At 44.4% G+C, this 24,253-nt stretch overlaps 1 protein-coding gene across 1 annotated transcript in view; it reads right to left on the reverse strand.

Moving 5' to 3' along the window:
- Positions 1-24,253, reverse strand: part of Rme-8 (receptor mediated endocytosis 8) — a 157,946-nt gene that overhangs the window by 72,553 nt on the left and 61,140 nt on the right. The window contains exons 17-23 of the mRNA XM_050171184.3: positions 23,279-23,524; positions 17,823-18,046; positions 17,020-17,179; positions 15,375-15,437; positions 12,825-12,926; positions 8,581-8,685; positions 1,654-1,941 (exon numbers count right to left, since the gene is read on the reverse strand). Of these exons, the coding sequence (XP_050027141.1) occupies positions 1,654-1,941; positions 8,581-8,685; positions 12,825-12,926; positions 15,375-15,437; positions 17,020-17,179; positions 17,823-18,046; positions 23,279-23,524 (1,188 nt within the window). The remainder of the gene's footprint in view (positions 1-1,653; positions 1,942-8,580; positions 8,686-12,824; positions 12,927-15,374; positions 15,438-17,019; positions 17,180-17,822; positions 18,047-23,278; positions 23,525-24,253) is intronic.

A 24,253-nucleotide genomic window follows, 5' to 3' on the forward strand; every position in this document is an offset into this window, starting at 1 on the left:
TTGTAAACACATATGCCATTGTTTATACAGTGGAATCTCGATGATACGATCACGGCTAATACAAATTTCTGGATGATACGAATTTTTCTGTGGTCCTGGCCGAGCCCCATTACTTTGCAACATGCTAGAGAACGGTTGTAACAAATCAATTTTCGACCCGCGTCGGTTGATACGAAAATGACCGAAGACACTGGAAATTTGAAAGTGTGCTTGGCGAAAGCCAGACGCTGCTGCCGTCTGCACTCCGCTTCCCTGGCCTTGCTGTTCGGTGAAATGGCCGGTTGCTTTCGTTCTGCTTCCCTGCCTTTGGTACCCGGCGATCTAATCAGTCGCTCTTGGCCTAATCAGTCATTCTGCCTCCCTTGCTTTTGCATCTGGTGACATGTTCATTCGTCGCATGCGCATTCGCTCGTTGTTCTTCTGGTGTTTGATGTTGGGGGAATCCGGCGTCTGCTGCCGTTTCCCCGAACCGCTTGGCGCGCAATCACTGGGCCACTTCGGAGCTATGGGTCTCACTCACTCGACTGCAACGAGATGTCTGACGAAGGAGCGGCGGAGCGGCGATGCAGCTGACACCGCTGACGCCCGCGCGCTCGTTCGCTACTGTGTGACGTCACGGTTGCTATGCGCAACTACGTCCCCGACTGGCACGCCGGTGGCTAAGGAGGGGAGGAGGTTGCGCCGCTGCGCGGAGGAGAGGCCACAGTTGGCACGATTCCAGCGCACAGACGGACGCGACCGCAAGCATGAGCCCCACCGACGGCAGTGAAAGAGAACAGCGTGCCAGTTACGCGATTTCTCCCTCTCTTTTTTGGTGCGGAGGTGCGGACAGCGCGGAGGCCACGACTGGGCGCGAACAGTTTGAAGAAGTGGCGCTTTTGTTGCTTTTGTTGCTTTTCCTCCTTTTCCACATGCCATCGGACGGAGTGGCTGCTGTGCTTTGGGCTGCGTTCTTTGTGTTAGACGTGGGCGACGGCGAAGGACCACCACCGGCGCCTGAAACGCTGCATGCGCTCGAAGTTCTGAGGCGTGCTATGGCCACGGATGAAATCAGCGACGACACGTGCACGCATTTTTATAGATTTGAACAAAGTCTGCTAATTGACCTGACAAAGAAAAAGAAGCAGAAGGACATTAGAGACTTTTTTTTCAAGAAATAAATGCTTTTTACGTACGCGTGCCTGAGTGAGTTCACCTCTCACTCTTTAATTTAGCTAGATTTAATTGTTTGGATGATACGAATATTTTGCGCAACCCCGTGAGATTCGTATCATCGAGATTCCACTGTACTACTATACATACAGTGCAAACTACAAATATGAACTGCAGAAGTTCATATTTGTAGGTCAGTTTCCCATTAGGGCTGGTTGGTTCATGGCTTGAACAGAAAAAACAGCACAGTAAACCGGACATAATGGACACAAGGTGCAATGGACAAGGCGTTGTTTATCCCTTCCTTCTGTTTTATTCACTACATTGTATTTTTTTTCACATGAATGTAAATATGACTTCTTGGCAGTATGCACAAGTTTCCCAAAAATTAAGTTTTTTGTAGAGCTCTCACCCCATATGCATTTGTAGTAGTAAGTACTTGTAGTCATGCATTCATGCATACACACAACCACACGCTCCACATGCTTGCTTCCACCTCACCTGCACAATGTGGACCAGGCTGGAGCGCTCAGAAAGGAGCCGCTTGGCACGGGGGATGGGACGCACCACGGCACCGTCCGAGTCACGTGACGGGTAAAAGGAGCAGATGGCCGAGAGGACCGAGAGCACGGTTGCCGCAAGCTCGCCGTCGTTGAGCAGGGCCTGCCCTGTGGCAAGCAGGCCCCACCGGAGCTGTGCTACCCGCACCAGGGGCTGCCAGCCAGCCATGCCCTGTGCCCAGCACATTGTCCGCGCAGACAGCTTGCCCTCCGCCCACATCTCCTGCAACTGCACACCCAAAGGGGAGAACAGGGACAGCAACACATCCCAGATCAACATCTGGCGCACACAAGCACAAAGGATAAAATAGATGTCTACAATTTCAAGCTTTAAGGGAAGAGCTGGTCCTTAAACCAAACACTAAACAAATTTTTTTACTCAAGTTATAGGTTATAGTACTGAAAACTTGTAGATACTGTGAAACCTTGTTATACCATATTTACTCGCATAATGATCGCACACATGTAATGATCGCACCCCTGAATTTTGTCGTCAAAATTCGATTTTTTTTTCTTTCCCGTGTAATGATCGCACCATGAACTTGTCGCAGCAATACGTCGTGTGCCAAGTCTAGCTAATGATGATCGCGCTTACCATCTGTCGAATGCTATGCGAAGAACTCTTGAAAACATACCAAGCGGTCTGCACGCACCCAACATTTTTAAGCAGATGCCCCATTTCATTACTTTCATCACTTACCGCACTTCCATGAAAAAAAAAAAAAAAGCTACAACCAAATTTGCCTCAGCTTTATTATTTGAAGGCTTCATAATGGTTTTGGTCAACAATAACATAAAGGGTGCCTTTCGATTCTTCTCATCTGCACTCGTCGGCACGCAACAAATCGCAAGCCGCAACGATAGTGGCCATGTTTGCACTGATATGTTAGAAGTGTACCCTATTCATACGCCGCCGCTTGTAATGCAGCTAAGATATTCGCCCACCCTCAGCAGAAATGTGCCGTATTAGGATAGCAGTGAAGACAAATGCCGCAGTTTCCGCAGCATGCCCGCCCATCTCTGTTCCTGTCCCCTCAAAGTGGACATGGCTAAGTTATTGTAGCAAACTTGCCAATATTAACCATATTATTCATTACTAATATAGAAGAGACTGTTTCAATGCGCGTAATGTACTCCCGAGAAGAAAAATTGCGTTTGGCGCGTTCAGCTTGCTCCGCCGGTCGCCATTTTTGTTTTGGCGTCCCGCACTGACAGCGGCAGTCGCCTGCTTGTCATCCCGCAGCAAATGCGTGATGAAAAAAGAAAGCGTTTCTTTTTGCAGGAAATTTAACCCACATAATGATCGCACCCCAGAATTTGCGTCAATATTTTTTTTAGATAAAAGTGCGATCATCATGCAAGTAAATACGGTAACTAAGTTGAACGGGGAGCCAAGATTAGTTTGTTATAAGTCGAACCCGACTATATCGAACCCGTTTACACCGAATTATTCTATATATCGAACAATTTCTGGTCACGGTATAGTTACAATGAGTATATATAGCAAAAATTACGCTTACATCGAACAAATATTGCAGTGACTCCCGATATATCGAACGTCAAGCGGCGGAAAAGTGCCCCCAGAGGTTGGCTTTCCCTCGCGGTAGCGGGGAAACCCGGCGGCGCGGCTCCATCCAACCGCTCTCCCTACCGTGACCGCGCTATCTCGGGCTGTTCGGGCCAGCCGTCGACACTCCCCGTGTCGCGCATAGTGGAGTCTATTAGGCCACCATCCTCCCTCTTTTTCTATCATCTTTCACTTACCACCCCTCTCCCCTGACGACGCTTCGCCGTGCTCCCACACGGGTTGCAGAATCAAGCGTCCTTCCTTTCTTTAGATCACTATTTAGCGACACTCCCCAGCAAAAGATGACCCTGGCCCGCCTACAGCGCTTGCTCAGACAGCCAATCAGAAGCTTTTGTGCTCTCTTCGTGCAAGATGCCGAAAGTGCGAGTTGTCTGGCTGCTTATCTGGTTTATCGTGTTTGCGCCTTGTGGGCCTTCTCCCGCAGTGTTCCCGTGATGAAGCGGCAGAATTCGGCTTTCGTCGTGAAGCTCGAAATCATAAATCGCGTCGAACGCGATGAGAAGTTGGATGTCCCCGCAGCGTGCAAGATTCCGAGGAGCACTCTCGGCATGATTAGGGCTAAAGTGGCCAGACTCGCAACCCGGTGCCCATGGCGCCCAACGCATACGCACGGCCGGGTACGAGGGGTTCTTCATACGTGCCGGTTTCCGCGTGCTCGGTGAGGACTGTAAATTCTGATGAATGCGACGAAGCCGTTGCCGGTGTTGCCGAAGTTTGGAGCTAGCTGACAAAATTTCCGGGACATTCGAATCAACGGTGGACGAGTTTGTGAGTGCAGATGATGGTGTCGCGACCACGGTAGAGCCCGGAAACGAAGACTACATCGCTGACATCGTACCGAGCACAAATGACAGTAGGCACATTAAGGAAAGCAACTACAGTCCTTTGCCCACATCCTCCGAAGTGATTGGTGCACTCGCATTAGTCCGGCGCTTCTGCGCGAATGCGGAAGGTTGCGGCCTCAGCTGCTCCGACTCAGACAACATGGGGAAGTGCATGCGTCGCAGGCAGCGAAATTGCCCAAGCAGAAGAAAATGCAGGACTAATTTATGCCAAACTAAGCTAGTTTCGTTAATAAAGTGATTTTATAAATGGTATGTGCTTTTATGACATCCAATTATTTAGCAGGCTTATATCGAATTATGCTCTATATCGAACTGATAGGCGTTTTTTTGCGAGTTCGATATAGCCGGGTTTGACTGTATACATTACTTCATTGACAATATCGATTGTTAAATGGGAGCACGACACCACTTCCAGAATGGCAGGCTTAAGTCCGTTGCCTTTTCAGGTCACGTTCACCTGGGTCGCGTGTTCCGGACTGTTCAGTTTGTGCCATGTTCCTGCAGAGGATTCGCTTCCAGCACGGCTGCCATGGTTGCGCCGGGCGCTAAGCTTGGATACAGCCAGCCAGCTCATCTGGCAACATGGATCCAGCACGACTACGGTGGACGCAACCGGCTTGCATTCATAATCGTCAGCTAGCAGCCCCTCCACTTGGGCACGATACCACTTCCAGAATGGCAGGCTTACGTCCGTTGCCTTTTCGGGTTAGTTACCTGAAAGGTGCTGCTTGCGTTAAATCCAGTAATTATTGCTTGTTGGTGGTGTCGTGCCCACGAGACCTGAATGATGCGTTGAAACAGTTTTCGGCTCTTGCGTGTGAAATGTGCTATGCCTTGTCTGCAATAACACTGATGCTGTCAGGAGACGTTGAAACAAATCCTGGACCAATGACTAAGGTTCAAGAAGAAGCTTTTGCTGCTGCACTAGAGGCTATTAAGAAATTAGAAGAAGCGCACTCACACTTGCTTTCTCAACTAACTAGTGTCAAACCAGTAATACGGCAGTTATAAACAAGTTTCAAAAGCTAGAAAACGAGCACCATAACACTACTCGCCGAACTAAAAAAATTTCAGAACAGAGACATGAGGCCGCTGAAGGTGAAATCAAGCTGCTGAACGCCAAGATCGCCACGCTGGTTGATACTCCCACATCCGGAAGCTCGGCTGTTACAACAGCAGGTGTTGATATCCTTCGCAGTGTATCTGATCGATTGGCCACAATTTCTTCACGGTGCGATGACACTGAGAATAGAATGCAACATTCAAACCTGCTCTTCTTTAGCATAGCGGACGACGAAAAAGAGGACTGGGCTGCGTCTGAGCAGAAAATTGTTGCTTTCTGTGCTGCAAAACTTTACTTAAGCCTATCAGGCACGCACTTCAAAAGGGTGCATAGATTAGGCAAGCACGCCGATAACAAAAAGAGACCCATCATAGCGAAGTTGACCTTTTATAAGGATAAAGAATGCATCTTGTCAGCTGCGCGACAGCTTAAGGGCTCTGGGTTTTTGATACGAGAAGACTTCTCTCCGGCTACACAAGAAGCAAGAAGAAAACTGATCGAATTTGCGAAGGCAAAAAAAAAGAATTTCAAGCTCAACGTTGACAGAATGCGCATAGATGACACAACCTACGTGTACGACGGCGTCACTAGCATAGTAGTGCAGCTGAGCAGATAGCTGAAGCATAGCACTCGAATTCATGACTGCCAGCAGGCACCAGAACCTCAGATTATACCATCACTATCAATATCATTTACTAATATTCGCCTTTGATCGCATAGCTCACTGCCGACTAATTTCTAAACTGTCTTCTTTGTCCTTAGTTTCACTAACGCTATCTTGAATTCCAAACTTTTTTTACCAATCGGGAGCAGTTCAGCGTGGTGAACAACTTTTCCTCCCCGCTCTTTTCAGTTTCCTCTGGTATGCTACAGGGCAGTGTCCTCGGTCCACTACTTTTCCTGATAAATATTAACAGCTTACCGAATAACATATCTTCTCATGTGCGGATTTTTGATGATGATTGTATAATTTACCGAGAAATCGCTAGTACTGATGACCATGTAAAAATTCAAAATGATCTTGACCTTATAGCAGTTGGTGTAGCACCAGGCTAATGTCGCTTAATCCAGATAAATGTAATGTCTTTCACTCGCAAACATTTCCTTTCCAACTTTTCATACTAAATTAATAACAATCCTGTGTCTGTAGTTACTTTTTCAAATACCAACATGTAACCATGACATCAAACCTTTCCTGGACTACACATATCAACAACATCTGCAGAAATGCCCCTCCCGATCCTTGGGATATTTACGCCGGAACCTCCGTAAGACACTGACAAATGTGCGCAAATTAGCCTATCTTACATTTCTTCGCCCTAAACTTGAATTCACTTCTTCAATATGGTCTCCTCATTACATTTATTTAACCACTATGCTAGAATCAGCTCAGAATAGAGCCGCTCGATTCATCTCACAAAATTACAACTGCAACGAAAGTATAACGCAACTTAAAAACAATTTATCAATTCCTTCTTTGAACACTTGTTGTGATGTAGCACTTTTAGTGCTGTTTCACAAGTACGTTCACGGACCAAGGCCATCACCAATAGCTCTGCAAGTTTCTCCATTCACCTCACGAAGATTGCATAATCCTCTTTCTTTCACGCGAATCTATGGTAAAACAGACGCTTTTAACTCATCTGCACTTCCAAATGTCATCCGCTTGTGGAACGACCTTCCCGATATTCTGGTAGCTGAAGCTACCAGGATACCGTCCCGACATAAACATTCATTTCTTACTTTAAAAAAAAGCTTCTTGTCTGCGTTGCTTCTTGTATGCCTTTTTTTTTTTTTTGATCTGATAATTTTAGAGTTTGTGTAAGCTTGACTTGTCATTGTATTATTAACGGAGCACTTTATGTTCTGTATAGTTGTATGCTCTTTATACTATGTAAAATTTTTGAAGCTTCCCTTACCCAATGCCTATTCTTTGGGCCTGTAAGGTATGTTGAATAAACAAATAAATATGAATCTATATGGGGGTTTCAAGTAGAAATTCACATAATCCATTATATGCTTTATTTCATTATATCTGGTTTGGTTATAGCGAGGTTTCATTGTATATATCATTTTATGTGCTTAATTATTTGGAATACGAGATCCATTTCTGGAGTAAGTGAAACTTGCATAAAATTACAACTAAATTACTAAATTACTTCATATTTGAATTAACCATATAAAGGTACATATATCTACAAGTTTTCAGCCCCATAACTTGAAGAATAAAGGTTAAGAAAAAAATGCCCAAGATTCAACTCTCCTTTTAAAGAGATGCTAAAAAGAAAAATAAGTTGAGCTGTATTAGAAAATTACACTTTTACAACAGCAAAAAAAGGTACTCTTATTAGTAGAGGAGCCTTGGTAACCGGCCGAAAAACATATATCGTTGCAATTTGACGATGTACTGAACATTGGTGCCAAAACATTTGCTTCCGGGAACATATCAACCAGTGAAAAAGAAGTAATTGTATAGGGTCATTTTTCTTGTGTTCTAGATCGCAAACGCTGGTGCTAGGAAATCATACGCAATGGGATCGTATTAGTGAGGTTCTTTTGCATTTGGACACAGGCTAGGGAAATCTGCTCTAGAGTATGCCTTCTCTGTATAAATTATAATGACAGATAATATTACTGCAATGACTGCATCACAAGCAACACTACCTCTGCACTGCACAAACTGTTATACCTTAAACGATATTTAGGACCTCTGTCCACCAAACTCCTAGCCTACACAACCTTTGTGAGCCCTGTTTTAGACTACTGCTAATACAGTACAGTTTCCACATTCTAAGACTAACATTAAAAAACTAGAGACTGTTCAACGTAAGGCTGTCAGGTTTATTCACAGCAAATATAAACGTACAGACTCCCCTACTAACCTTTTGGTTCCCACTGGCCTTCAGACCTTAGAATGTAGAGTGATACAGGCGCGATACATATATATATATATATATATATATTTTTTTTTTTCAAATTCTACATAATGATTATAAAATTGACCAGGCTAAATATGTTGTTTATTCACAGTCACGTGAAAGTCGACATAAGCATCTCAGTACATTGGTACATTCTCACAAGGTCGACACACCTAATACACTAATTTTTTCGAGTTAGTTGAATCAGCTTCGTCCAATAATGCTAACCCTAAAGGCAGCGTAAAATATTATCCGGCATGGTCCAGGTGTAGTAGAAAAGATGATGAGTACAAGAATGCCAACAGAGTGTGCATGCTTTGATAGAACATGCGAGTCTCAAGGCGTCTGCCAGCAACACTGGTGTTGCCACCTTTTGTATTCCAATACACATCCACGCTGATACATCTACAACAGGCTAAAGCACTCCAGAAACGCAACCACAAAGACAGCCCACCTGATCGTAGCCATAGGGCCCTTGCCGGTCCTTGTCCTCACCGCCAACGTGCCACTCCTTCTCCAGGCAAAGTGCCATCTCAGGTGATGCTTCTATCACATTCATCTGCACAAGGCCAGGTATGTATGTTACTGTTATGTGTCCATTGTCAGTGGAGAACAAAGTAAACTTGTCATACAATTTGGGGATAACTACTGAAAGCATTGCCATCTACAATACTTCGTGGACACAATTGTCACTGCATGCTATACGCACACTGCTCATCTGTTCGAAGTGCCCGAAACCAGAGAAGGACCCTTTCCTTCACCATGTTTGGCCACTACAAACAGACAAGCACAGTGCATAGATAACATGCTTACGATCGTCTGCAAAGGTAGTACACCCATGTACACTGTGAAAATTGCAGATTGTTCAAATGAAAGACCACACTACTCCCTTCAAAAAAGCCCTAGCAAGTAGAGACATCACAGATGGCGTCATATGTAATGCCTGCAGCTCACAGACAGACAGCAGCAACATTGCAGAGACAGACAACAGAATTAGCGTAAATCGCACAGCATGCAAGACCCTCACCAGAAATGCAACACACAGCAAGACAAGAAAGAAAAAAATTAGGCAGATCCCATGCACTGTGGGAATCTATGTTATGCAAAGCATTCTGCAGGTAGGCAACTATTCAGCACCTTTCGGAGTTTGAAATAGATGGAATAACCTGCTTGTGCAAAGCGAGCAGTTGTGTTTGATGCGAGCCTGTGTGTGACAACAGAAGCAAGACAGCGGCGATACTATGATGGTGACAGCATTACAACTTCTTGTTCGTTTGTTTGTTCGTTCACTCCAGAAAGAAACACTACAAACTGTTTCATTACAACCTCGGCTAATCCAAAAGGTGGTACAATGTCGTGCAGCATCTTCGTAGCATTTTGCCATGACGAAACTTGAGAATGTAGGCCAATCCTGAAGGCAGTACAGTACAACGCCCCATTTCAAAGCACCAGCTACCATGAGGCAACAATTGGAAAAATTGACAAGCTCCTGCTCGTGACGTAAGGGAAAAAGTGTCAAGTCTCTGGCCAAATGGAAACTAGCATGCACATACGTGCTCTAGCTCGTGCGATGTGATGTGATGCATGTGCCCGTCGTTTCAAAGAACTAGCTGGCATTGGCATGAGAGAAGCATGCATGCGATCATGGCCGAACGGTTAGAGCATTGGGCTGCGGTGCTCGGTGTCTGAGGTTCTATCCCACAATCAGGCACTTTGGTTTTTATTTTTATGAAATAAGGCCGCGAAAGGAACCTACCTACCTACTGCAAAGTGCCCGGGAGGAGCCAAAGGATGCTTTATATTAAAAAGGGGGGCCCGCATTATGACGTGGGCCATGGTTTTGGTACTGGATAAAGCAGGGGAGGAATGTCATTTCTAGGCTCTCAATGGGAGAGAGAGCTTCTGCTGCTGGGACGGTAGCTTGCCTCCTCACACCATTGCCTCGGAACATTTCACTTGCTTCTACCGTATTTACACGATTGTAAGTTGACTCGAATGTAAGTAGACCCCCCCAATATCGCGTGACAGGAAAAGAAAGATAGAAAGGAGAGCATAATCGAGAGCTCATTCGATAAAAAAAATTTATTAGTAGGTAACATGGTCACTGGTCTACTCGTCTTCACTAGTGCTGCCATCGTCATTGTTGCTACGGTCCCACAGCGCGTCGTCGTCCAGCGAAATTTGACATTTGGCAAACGACCGCATCACGACATCCTGTGGAACAGCAGCCCATTCCGAATGCACCCAACCACACGCAGCCGTCAGGGAGGCTCTTTTTTGACAGGTCCGGTTGGCATAATTTCGAGGTCTTCTGCTGCCAGCCACTCGTTGTACTCACGGCGAAGGAGGTCCTTAAAAGGCGAAGATCCGGGCTTGTTTCATGACCATGTCGCATTTCAGTGACAGGGACCGATCACGCATTTCAGCGATGTATGACGCAAGCTTAGCCTACAGTTCTGGAAAGCGTCCAGACTTCGGCACGTGGGAAATTCCTCATTTGCCGTCACAGGTGAAAATTTCGCTTCGCTGCAGTCGCCACTCTCGCACCACCCATTCAGAAACATCGAACTTGCGGCCTGCTGAGCGGTGAGTTGTTTCTTCGGAGTAAAGGATGGCAGCCCTCTTGAACACTGCTGTGAACGAGTGCCGAATGATTAGTGGGCCTGGAGCACTCATGACGACTGAGGAAGCATAGAAGTAGCACGTAGCCAGCAGTCAAGTGGAACGTGTCAAACCAATGCCTTTCGTCAAACTATAGAGAAAGCTAAGCACAACAAGGAAAGAGAAACCCGCAAGCGGTGTCTGCTCTTCTATTAACTACCAATACTCCCCGCAAGCGCCGCCGTTCTGAGGGAGCCACCGCGAATGGAACAGCGGCGCTTCAATCAATTATCGACACCCCCCAAGAGTGTTGTGTGCACTGTAAAACTCTCAAAAATGTTGAAAAACCCTTCCGGAAAACGAACAAACACGCGGGATAGCGAAAAGCTACGGGTAGGGCCATAGAGCAAACATAAAATTGTAACTATGTTGTAGCTCCTGTTGGTCTCGCTTTTTTGGCAGTGCCATGTTTTGGTTTCGATTGAAAGTCGACCCCACCACTTCAGATATTTAAATTTAGATAAAGTGTTCAACTTACAGTCATGTAAATACGGTACCTTGGCCATTTCTAAACATGTGTAAAACTTCTTGAAGCAGGATGCTCCCTGCACAGTGCTTTACAACTTCCAGTGTGTAAGAGACATTTCTGACGGGGCCTGCTGAAGGGCTCTTTAACCATCAAAGCACCAATAGTTGACTAAACCTAGCATTACTAAAGAGCAAAATACAAGCAGAAACATTAAGTACTAACACACTCAGTCACCAAACTTCAAAACTTCTCTTGCATCAATATGTTTGCTCGTTTACCAGCCACCATATGCTCGCCACTTATGACAGTGATTGGTGTGATAAACTAGTGATCACTCTGGTACAGCAACACCTCATTAATACGACCCTCGTTAATTTGACCCTTGTTAATTCAGAAAAGCGGATAATTCAGACTCATCCTTTGGCCCCGGGAGATGTATGTATTATTTAATGCAATGAAACTTGTCAATATGGATGTATTTGGCCGCACATCGGTTAATCGGGACAACTCTCTGAGCGCTGCAAATGTGTGATGCAAAAGAGCAAAAATGGTGTCAGCGTCCACCAAAACAAAGCAGCAGAGTCCTCATCGCCATAGACATCAGTGGAAACTGAACGCAAATGACAGTAAGGCTAAAACGCTTTGAGTCTATTTGTGCCTATATTCTTGTGTTTACCACCGCACATAGCACTGCATTGGCCACATTCCTTTATGACTGCATAGCTGCCATACATGATCGCATCGATAACGGCCACGGTTTCATCGGCAGTTGTTGCAGCAAACAGCAGTTTTGTTTTGACTCTGTAAACGCGCGGCCACGTGCCTTCAGAACTGCAAGGTCGCCGTCTATGATTGTGTCGACAGCGGCCGCAGTTTTGTTCACAGCAGTTGCGGCAAACAGTCGTTACATTTTGACAAGCTTTCAAAGATGAACACCAGCTACAATGCGATGGATGGCGACCAGTTCACTTGCAAAAAAATAATAGGGATGTGCATGCGATTGTGAAAAGCGTGTCTCAGATTAAAACACCGGCTGCAGCCGCAGTGTGAAGGAAGTTGCAAGGCCTAGGCTGCTGTGAGTGCTAATCACCCATGAGATGATGAGAATTGCAGCTTCCATGCTGCTTTTGTGCAAAACAGAAACTGGATTGGCTCATTCATTCAGTAAATAAAAGCGTGTTGATGTAGTAAGCACTTATTTATCGTTTTCTTGATGCTCTCGATAATTCGACATTCGCTTAATTCGGACATTCTTTTCGGTCTCGTGAAATCTGAATTAACGAGGTCTTACTGTTGTGGCAGAACGATTTTCACCAGCCTTTAGCCAGCAAGGCTGATTAGGTACCCATTATTTGGCTATGCTTATAACTGACCCTGAAGGCTCATAACAAAAACATGTGACCATAATGAACGCAAATCGTAAGTGGCAAGCGAGGCTCACAAGGAAAAGATATAAGCCTCAACAGTCATGATGTGACCTGAGTGAAGCACATAATTTTCATAAGATTGACTCTGAAGCTGCCAAAATGCAAAAAAAAAAGAAAAAAAAAGAAAATGAGCACACATACCTGTGTTGGGACAAGTGCACGGCTGACATGCCGATGGGCCAAAGTCACCAGCTCCACCAGGGTAGTCAGGCCACCAGCATCCAAGAGTTCCTTGACATTGCGCTGAAATGTCAAAGTCAGCATTAGAGATTAATCAGCACAACAGATCGTCTCAGGGTCTCACTAGCACGTTAAACTTCCCACACTATAGCTGCTTGTACTGGCAGGTAAAAAAAGCTAACACACAGTTTTCCTAAAGTCGCTGCTTACAGTAGCAAGCATGGCCATTTCTCGAAGCAGCTGCACATATGCTTACTTTTTGCTCATATGTGGGCCACACACACAAAGTTCATACCCATATTAAAAAAAAAAAATGCTTTTTAAGAATATATGGCAATATAGTCCAAAAATACATGGCACTGAACCTGAAGATCCACTATCAATTGCTACAGAGTTTTTTAAATGCAAGGTGAAACCACAAGATGTTTTTTTCTTTTAAGCGCACCTCTTAGATGCCCATTCCTGCGGCGTGCGGCGGCATCCCTTGGTGCAGCCAAGTGAACACGGGAAGCAGCGGACAATGAAAGACGGTGACAGCGAAGAGAGTGCGTGGAGGAAAGCGGAGGAGGGAGGCATGGCGAAAACGTGAGAAGCGTACTGCCATGCAAGACTGGCTCTGCGGCAACGATAGCTACGAGACGGTGCCAGAGTAGCGCACATCTGTTCACCGTTGACGCCACCAATACCATATAGTATAGAAACAAAGCGGTGCGTGGGCGGAGGTCGGTCTGCGGCGGCTGCTGTGAATCGCGCCCGCGCGTCACCCACGAGCTGCCTCTCTTTATCTCCCGATTAGCAAAGCAGTTATGCAGCACTTTGCTCCGTTTACAACGTGTCGCACGGGACGGATTGTCCACGCCAGCCAATATATCGCGAAATGAAAACATGTATAGAGCTGTGCTTAAATTTCGTATTGAAAAGTGTCGTAATCGTCTGTCAATTTTTTTTCACAGATTTAGAGCTGTCATGTACTAAAAGCTTCTCAAGCCATGTGTGCACCTTACTAAATTTCCTGCCTTTGTGGCATGGTCCCAAGGTCATTCCTGCATCTAACAGCATTAAGATTGAAAAGGCATAGAGATGAACGAAGATGGAGCCTCAAATCAGGATGAACCTTTCAAGAAGTACCATAAAAATCCCCATGTAATACAAGGTTTTCTTGTTCCCAGATTTTTAACATATCGCATTGGCGCCTTGTGTTATATGTGGAACCAAACAATCTTCAGCCCAAATCTGCAGTTCTGGTTTCACACAGCGATTGCTGCGTGAATCCGGCACCCAACTCATCATCTCTGCAATCATGACATCCCAGTTGCAACTGCTTGACGTCTATATAAACAAATCCTTCAAGGACAGTGTCAAGCACTACTCAGTGGTGGGAATGGCCAATTGTGTGTCAGAGCAGGTTTTGAAGCAGTGAACAATGATGATTTTCAATGGTTATTGGTTGCACGCTATTCCTGCAGGTCAAAAATAGTTCCAGAATAATAGTGCACATCACTGCAAATATCTTCAAGGAAGACAATCCACGTACCCCAGCCAAGTCAACCTGCATGCTCGAGAAAGAAAATACCACGCATGCCCAGCTGAAAAGCAAGCTGCACAAAGGCTCAAAAAGCTTAAGGAAATACAGTCACGTGGTATGCAGAATGACCATTCAAGAATTTTTATTTTAGGCCTAAAACTGTCTAGCTAGTAAAATGACCGAGCTACAAATCCGCTGCGCTCACACACAGATAAGCGCAATGCAGCAAAGCAGCTAATAACATGCAAGGGAGTAAGTTTCAGTTTGCCGAGTGCCATGACACAGCCACCATATTGACAAAGACCTCTCCCACCAAGGCCACACCACTGGTACGAAGTACAAATGCGGGACACACGAACAAAGCGAAATGGGCCGAGCACACACTACTAGGCCCGACAGAACTCCATCCTAAACTATGCACAACTCTCGAATGTGGCGTATAAGGTTTCCTAATGGCGGATTGCAAATATCCACGAGTGCACACTAGATTGGCAGCACTCCCACCACTGCCTACTACAGGCATTGGATGAGGTCAGGAGAGCCTGCAGTAACTCCTGCGTATGGCTTAGCAGCCATCTCCCACCATGCTCTCAAAATGAATTGTGGCCACTTTGGCAAGCATTCAATCATTCAATCAAGCATTCAAGCAATCATTCAATCAAGCAAACATTCAATCAAGCATTCCATCATTCGCACTGTGAAAAAGTGCAAGACTTAAAACACACACTACGGCGCTGAAGAAGAGTTTCTGTGGGAGAACGTCTTTGATAAGGGACCCTCTTTGGACAGTGCAACTGACGAGAACAACTAAAGTGTGAATCACAGTCACGTAAAATGCTTCCCTAAGCATTTTCAGTGCTGCTGTCGTCGCTTCTCAATGTCTTATGTCTTCATTTTGCATTGTAGCTTTGCGTTCTTTTTAAATTTTACTCCTTGTGTTATAGGTCAACTAATTTTTTAAATTTTGCTCTCCTCAAACAACTCACCTTGTGAAGAATCAGCTTGCTGAGGAAAATGAGCAGACGGTCTCTCTCCATTCGGTCCATGCACTGTGATAAGAGGGTACCACAAGTCAATCCACAGAATTTGCACCAAGAGAGTCAGTGCCATCACATGACTGCGTCACAGCACATGACCATGCAGCAATTGTCGACCAATAAAAACCCTAATAGCTTCTGCAGTCTTGCTCCCTTGTCATGTTTATTTATTGAGTAACTCTCACATGTACTTGCTCAAGTTAACTGCAACATCAATAAAGGCTCACATTGGGTGTGTTACAATTCTGGCCAGCATTAAAGCCTGCCTACATTGATCACTAAAAAGACAGTTTCGATCCCAAGTGTTAGAATGCATTAACAAAAAAAAAAAGGAAAAAAGAAAGAAATCAATGCTATATCGTAACACTTCGGGCGTGTAAACCTATAAAAAGCATGATGTGGCTTAATTTAAAATTGCCAAAGCACGCCTGGCAATACATTTCATGAGCACAGGTGAACTTCCTGCTGAGCTTCCAGGCAGGCTGCTCAGGGGCCATCTTGTTTGGACAGCCAAAGTAGCCTGCATCATTCTTGACTTCCATGTTATCTTCACAAAGCTATGTTGTTTGCCGGCTCCATTTGAATTGGAACGAGACTTAATATGGCCGCTGTTCATTTTGCTGTCTATACAGCCATCTACAGCGAGTAGTGGAACACAGCCATTGACACCCAGGCAAGTGGCAGCAGAGCCACATTTTTGTGCTTCTGGCCCTTCAAGGACAAAATTTTATGAAATCATTTTAAAAGAATGCGATGTCTTCAAAGACAGTAATAAAAAAAACTCAACATGCTCAAATTGACATTTTTTCTTTAAATTTTTTTTTAATGATCCCAAGGATCCCCTTGCAGTTTTTGACTTTGGGACCCTTGTCTGTATATTGTCTCTTACCCATTCATTTCATTTAAAGAATAACAAACTGAAACTGAAATGGCATCAATTGTACCTTCTAGTTTAGTTTTAGCAGGTGGCAGGAGACGGTATCAGTTACGGAAAATATTGGCAACAGCATGCAATAATCTCTGTTGGAGATCTGCAATTTTTACTTGCACCCATTTTCCTGTCTTTCATTAGTTCAGACTAGCATCAACTTCTTTCACCTCGGTGCTGTGAACCAGAACCACTGCTTTGTCAGGAAATGCTGATCTTTGTGATGATGACGATCATCAGCCTAACATAGGTACATCTCCAGGACAAAGGCCCTTCTCAGTGATCTTCAATTACCCATTTTGTGCCGGCTCACTCAGTTTTATGCTTACAAATTTCCTCAATTTCCTTAGTGGTTGTGCTCTTCAGGTGTCCATGACAAAGTTGGCTTGAGTGTCCACTTTTGGAAGTGAAGGCCACTGGTTTTCCCGCCTGAAGCATCTTTTTCTCAATCGCTTTACTTTATTGTTTGCATGACTACACAATAAAGATAATTAGTGGGGGTTACTACAATAGCCCATAGCGACAACCTATGCCGCAAATGCAGCGAAACAGCCTCATAACAGCTATTTAACAAATATCTATTTTTGCCCATAGTCACTCCAAGGGGAAGAGACATGCTCCATAACAGACATTCGGGAAGGTCCAGTTGTACAATGAAAACCTTGCCTTGTCCAGTTTGCTGAGTATGTGCTTGGTGTCATTGAACGGTCCTATGTCCATGTAGTGCCGGCCATAGACAAGCGCCATGGCTTGAAGACACTGGCAGCGTCGTGTTGCATCTGATGCCAACAGGAAGGCATGGTACAAGTCGTTGAAGAACTCAGACCTGAAGAAAGAAGCACATTTCATTATCATGACATCTGTTGCGCTATGCAGAATGAAGAGAGTTAACTGTTAGGGTAGCAAGCCAATCACTCTCAGCCAAAAAATTTTTTTTTTAATTTATGTAAAAGATTGCAGATGCAATTAACCCTTTCAGGCTCCGTGTGCACAATCATGTACACCAAGATAATGCATGAACAGTAAAAGCATTGATGAAAGTAAATATTTTTTAAATGTGTCGCGCACATGTTGAAACACTTCTGAGTGGAATGTTACTGCAAGCTTGAATAACATGCAAAATGTTTTAGTGAAATGAGTGGGAAGGTAGATGGTCGAAAGAATTTCAGTAAAACATGTTTTCCTTTTTGTTGATTATGCTTATTCTCAGTGTGTTTTGCATAGTTAGCTAGAAAATAAACACTTTTCTGTGTATTTATAGGCCGCATCATTAAAGGGTTAAAGAAATATAATGTTATTCTCCGGAGTGCTTAAAGTGTTTTTATACAAGGAAGCTCTCGATATAAATTCTCAGGCCCCATTGACTTCATTAAATCATTAACTGTGCATACTTTTCTTCTGAGCGACACCAAAAAGCAGTATCCGATTATGGAACCAGCGGAGGACAAAAAAGGAAAGTGGCTCCTCACGAGCGGCGGATGTAGGATGCCGAGGCGCCGTCAGCCGGCTGGTCGTCCTCGAGAAGCAGGCGCAGGAAGTAGTCCCCCACACGCACTTCCTCCTGCAGGCTTGGGTAGAGCACCTCAAACTCCCAGTGGTTCCAGGCTACGGGCAGGCCGGCACCACATACCGACCGGTCTTGGCAGAAGCTACGCAACTCTGCCTCCAGCGCATCCCGCAGTTCCTCCCGAGTCTGCGCACACGTGTGCACGTGCATGGGGTTTCATTTTGTGACGTAATGAATATGACACGCATACATACCAAAAGAAAAAAAAAAACTTTTTTTATGGTCACCTAAATATAATGATCTCCTGGCTCATATTGTGAATGCAGAAGCTAGCAAATAGTGTTCAGCTGTTTCACATTACTTTCAACGGGACCAGCTGTGCGTAGCTATAGTACAGTCACCGATAGATTTTTTGGATACCCGATTTTTCAAGCTTATTCAATTATTCTGACTTCCTTGCGCACCCCTGGCAACGGGCGCATGACTCTGGCACAGCTGCGATCATTCAGCCACCATGGGAATGATGGTTAGTACATGGGTTTGACTTTTTTGTTTGTGGCCTCGGACGTTCTTGTGGTTTTGTTTACTACCCTTTCATCTGCCTTCATTGAGCCAAGTGTATCAAAGATCTATACTGTGCTAAATGTAGAAGCTAATAAGACTGAAAATGTGTAATCACTGTTAATTACAGCGATTCTGCCTCTTGAGGCATGAGTCCGTGGCCAAACTGAAATGCGTCAGAGCGTCTCAACACTCTCGGTTTGCCTGAAGACAACTCATAAGGTAATTTTATTCTGCATGTCGAAGCCTCCATCCATGGCATAGAGGTTACAATATCAGGCTTCTATGCTAGAAGTTCTCTGGTCAAATCCAGACATCAGAAAATTTTATTTGTATTTATTTATTAATGTATTACAAAATATTTGTTGTGAATGTATAATTTGCAAGGCCGTAAAGCCATTCGAAGCCATAAGGCCAAAGTTTAGGCAAATCCATGCACTAACCATCATTCCCAGGCTGGTTAACCGTCCTGCTTGAAGCTCCCGTAGACACTAGAGCCAGAGTTGCCTCTAGTTATTATTGTAGGAAGCTATGCTATCGACAGCATTTGATGTGGGGTTTAAGATCACATGTATAAGCTGCTCTGATGGCCACACATATGAAGTGAGCTTTGGATTTATTGGCAATAAGCCAGCAGCCAACATTAACACTTACCAGCTTTGTATGTGCACTCATTAAATGTGCAATGGACCGTACGGAGGACATGTAGTGGTTCATAGGCAGCATTAATGTAGGGGCGTGAGAAGACTTGAATATCAAAGAATCAAACTGAACAGTAAATGTTCGAATAATTCGATTTGTGAGTCAAACATCTACTTTTCGATATTTCTAATCAGTATGTATGGTGAAACACCTAGAGCGGTTGGCGCCTGCGCGCAGCCTGTCACAGTGTGCAGTCAGTCAGTACAAGGTTCGTTGGTCGGCAGGGCCGATCGAAATAATAACAGACAGAGGGAATAGTAAAAAGCATCGCATACTTCATAAAGCGCAAAAACGTCTGATTATTGAGCTGATTAGGCACCACAAGGCATGCAGATCATATAATATACATGTGTCCACACACGTATTCAGGCAGTTCGGAGCTTCCTGTCCACAAACGAGTTTAAGCGCACAGACAAAACTGGCACACACGCCCCTAACACAGTTGCCTGCAAATGTGAATGCTGGTTCAATAGCCATCAATTTATTCTGTACAGGCCATTCAGCCTAATTGGCGCTGCTTTGTTTGGCCAAACATCTGCGAGTAAAGTTATAGTTTGGTGCTGAATTGACACAGATCTTTTTTGCAGCAGCTGCACAATATTAGGAAAGCCGACAAACATCCTCGCCAACGAAAGGGAGTGTACGAGATGGCACCAACATTGTTCATGGCCACCTTTCTTGCGACACACCGTACTACAGCCTCTTACTCCTGGCACTGTTCTTAAACGCACATTGGCTTTGTTTTTTTGTAGCTAAGAGTAACCCGGCACAAGGCTTTAATATAGCTTTAATTAAGTTTACACTGTGGGAGCAAAAGTGTCATGTGAGTAGTGCATTGACCGCCCAGCTGCAGACACCTGCATAGAGAGCGGAGGGACCAGGAAAAAGGGGGGCATGCAGGTTGCCCTGCGTGATTTTGCCGTGGCCCTCCCAATGAAAAGGCCCCTGTTTTTTACCGTCGGTGTGACTGCACTTGACCCGCGCAGCGCCAATGAAGGCTACACATGAGGCAGTTACCAAGTCACGTGATGCGGGGCCCACACTTTCGTTTGTCACTAGATTGACCTTCATGAACTGACAATAACCAACAATACCCGTTTGCCCATAAAGCTAGAAAAATTCATCTGTATTTTTGGAGGAAACCTGGAAAGCTATGCGATAAAGGAGTGCCATAAAACAGAGGTGCACTATTAAACTGAAAATCTCATAAGATATTCAGTAGAACATAACTTCGCCACTAATGCTTCGGAGGGTGAAAAGCCACTTGATTTTATTCAACACATATTTTATTGACTAAAAAAATGTTTTCCAGATGTTCACATAGAAATGTGCTGGGACCAGTGCTGGCATACTAATTTGGTGTACCTTTTAGTAGACCATACTGTAAATCGTGATTACTAGATACCTAAGTCACTGATAGCTTGCAATATTCTTGCTAAGCAATGCTAGTAGACTCCTGAGTATGAGCATGACCACGATTTCTTGCACAAAATTTACAAGCATTAAATTTAGTATAAATTTTCTTATATTTGATTCAATGTTCTTTTTTTCTTGGTTTGATGCAATATTAGGTCATTCCATGCCAAACATCCCAGACTGGTACTGTTTGGTACTGTTTGCCTTTGTAAGCTATTTTTGCAAGAAAAAGATTTTTGTGCCTCTTACATCGATATAAATGTAGCCGTGGTGGGTGAAACCTAGGTTGCAGAAGAACACTCACAAAACTACAATACCACACGAAGCGCCTTAAGAATCTTCTGGTTGCTAGTAAAAGAATAGCACTTCCTTATTTCCAACCACTGGCGGCTGCTACTTTGTCTCACAGTGTGCTTTGTGTTGAAGATTACAGCAATTCTGCACCAATTTATACTATCTTTTACAAAATTCTACAAGCTTTCCAGACACAATACAAGTGTATCACTTGGTTGGATTGTTGGAAGTAAGTGTCTAATTCGATGGACAAGTAGTTTTGAAGTGGAAGAGGTGCAAGCATTGAAATATGTGCGAAATGCCTCACATTCAGTCAGATATAGATTGCTGATGCTGTCCAAGTAAAAATGCATGCTTAAGTTCGTTTGGAAGGGTGTCCACAGAGATTTATTTCTGAAAGTTTAATCTGAATACTTTTTGCTTTATGAGAGAAAAATTTTCTTGGGTGTCTGCTGCATGGCTGGGCGCTGGCCAATAAGTCCGCTTCACTGCGCTGCGCACTTCTTAACTGCATCCCTATCCAGCCAAGTGATGCAGTTGTATAGTGTCTGGAAAACTTGTAGAATATTGTAAATATAGTCAAAATTGGCGCAGGATCACTGTACCGCTTCACCACAAAGCATACTGTAAGAAAAGTAGTGGCCGCCAATAGGAGACAATAAGAAAGTGCAATTAATTTTCTAGCAACCAGCAGATTTTTAAGGCAGTCTGCATAGTATCGTATTTTTAGAGGTTCTTTTCACAACCCAAGTTTCCCCCACCACAGCAACATTCAAATAGCTGCAAGAGACAGCAAAAAATTTTTCTTGTAAAAATAATAGTTTTTACGTAGTTTACATAGGCAAATAGCACACCAAAACAATTGACCACACTTTTTTAGATTATCAGAGAAGCTCGAGCACAATGTCTGGGATGTATGGCATGGCATAACCCTATTAGATTTGAAATCTACTATTCAGTATTCACATACCCTTAGTATACAGTGCTGCTATGGGAGTGGTAACAATCGACATTAGATGTAAATAAATTTCTATTCTGCAAAGGAAAATTCGCTGATTTCATCTTTATTTTATTGCCAGAACCAGTGGCATGCTACATTACCTTGCTAATAGAGTGTGCGCATTTCAATCTCTACTTTGTTTAAGAGCTCTAATGTCATTTCTATGTTATTTTTCTACTTCACAGAGAGCTGCGCTCAAACTTTGCATTAGGGAGTATCGTAATCGACGGTGAATTTTTTTCTTCTGCCTCTTGTTTAACTCGACCTGCTAGGTAATCTGCTCAATTTAGTAAGCCCCACCAAGGTCAAACTAATGGAAGTCAACTGTATTTTATTGTGATAGCAATTACATGGGCACTCCAAGCCAATTTTCGTCGTCACTGTTACCGTCGGCCTTGTCCTGATGTTCCGCATAAAATCCTTGGGTGATAAGATCGCGACAGCACACCGTATGCTGTAGGCGCACGGGTAAGCAGTTGAGATGGGGCAGAGAAGGATAGTGACTCCCGTTACACAGGTCAAAGCTGGGAGGCTGACAGGTTTGGCTCGTCAGTATCTTTTCAGGGTTTCACAGGTGCGCACATGTTCCAACAGAGTGCATGAACGGCTAACTCACACTTTGCTACATGCCCCTTGGTGACTAGGCTGCCTGGCCCCCTGCTCCAAAAGTAGCCCCTAAATTTCTTAATTTAGTCAACTATCCAAACATTAGCCAATCTAGGCAGCTGACGGGGAGAGTAGCCAAACAGTAGCTATGAACAGCGGTGTCTAGGTATTAAACTAACATTGTGGAGGACAGCAATGTGGAGCCTAGCTGAATGCATGCGTTTGTTGCAGAGCAAAGCAAATAATTATGTCAATTTTCTGGTGCGTTACTCAAAATTAAAGTAAACTAAATTCTGGAATTTTAGATACTAATCTTATTGCGAGGCCCACTGTGGTGGAAGACTCCAGATTAATTTTAGCTACCTGGGGTTCATTGATGTGCACATAAATCTGAGCACATGAGCAATACATAAAAGTGATTGCAACAGTAGCCAAAAAGTGCCAACCATCTTGAAAAAAAGCCACGATTAACATGCTGTGACCGATGCGTCACTGACAGCGTCTTAAATTAGAGAGAAAAACCGATGACATCATCCACAACACCACGCACCTATTCTTATCTAGGTCATCCATCATCTGCCATGACAGTTGCACCACTGGCCTCATTATTGGTGCTGTGCCAACTTTCATCGCTGAGCTTCATACAACTGCATTGCAAATCTTCAAAGTGGGGGCACATATGCTCCCGCGTAAAGGTACACACGCAGTAGAGGAGTCAAAATTTTTGTAGTTTACAGATCCCAATTTAGCCATTCCAATGTAGACCATCCCAAAAGTAGTCATTTTGGCAGAAAGTAGCAAAACTTGGCAACAACCTTGCTTCATAACAAAATACCCACCCTGAAGTTCCAAATGAGGTCTGGTCGTGCGTGGTCCTGGTAGAATTGGTAGTAGAACATGGGCCAGTTGGCTTCAACACGGACACGCTGGCGTCGTTTGCGGAGGACAACAGGCCGCACCGTGTCATTAGCGTTTGAAGGCGGTGCTGTCCGCTGCCTCCAGTGCTGGAGGAACTTGTCCACCTGCCGCTCAACTGCTTTCCATTGCTGTGCAGCCCGCGAGGCTGCCCGGCTACTCGAATGGTCCTATTTGCATGAACAGAAATGCAATATCATGGAGACAGGCAAACAAAAACTGCTGATTAGTTGAAGCCTTCATGTCAGCAATCAGGTGACAAGTATGCGGAATACAGTAAAACCTTGTTATACTACATAGTTGGCGGGAAACGTAGATCAGGTACACACTAAGTGATGTACCCACAATTGCAGATGAATGAGTAATGACTTACCAGTAAAAGAAAAACATGTTAATTCTCACTAAAACACACATGCAGACAAGGTTTGTTCGCAAGCAGGCAGCAAGAAATCTGATTTTCACTTGCTGCCACGGCGGCCTTGCAGCAACGATGACATCTTCAAACTCAACAAGGGCACGAGCCAGTTTCTCCATCAGGCCCCACTGCAAACACCCTCATGATGGTCAACATACCAGCCACGTCGGATACAGAAGGGCCATCATGCACGTCATCATCTGTGACAACGACGTGGAAGTGCTAGAAGCTATGTAAGCAGGAAAAACATCATGGCTACTATATATTGATGTCAGTATCGGTGGTGATTGCAGTCCAGGAAAGGTCCGTGCACTGCAGTTTTGCTATATGTAGTCTGAATGCACAACACGTCACCGATTCCATGCTAGTACGCACTGGCAAATGGAGTAAATACCCCCCCCCCCCATGCAGGGGTCAGGGGGGAAGGCGGGGGGTGCTTTAAAAACTTTTTCTTGAAACTCAAGCAACTTAACGAATGTGTGCA

The sequence above is a fragment of the Dermacentor andersoni genome, chromosome 6 (genome assembly GCF_023375885.2).
Source record: "Dermacentor andersoni chromosome 6, qqDerAnde1_hic_scaffold, whole genome shotgun sequence".
Classification (NCBI taxonomy): domain Eukaryota; kingdom Metazoa; phylum Arthropoda; class Arachnida; order Ixodida; family Ixodidae; genus Dermacentor; species Dermacentor andersoni.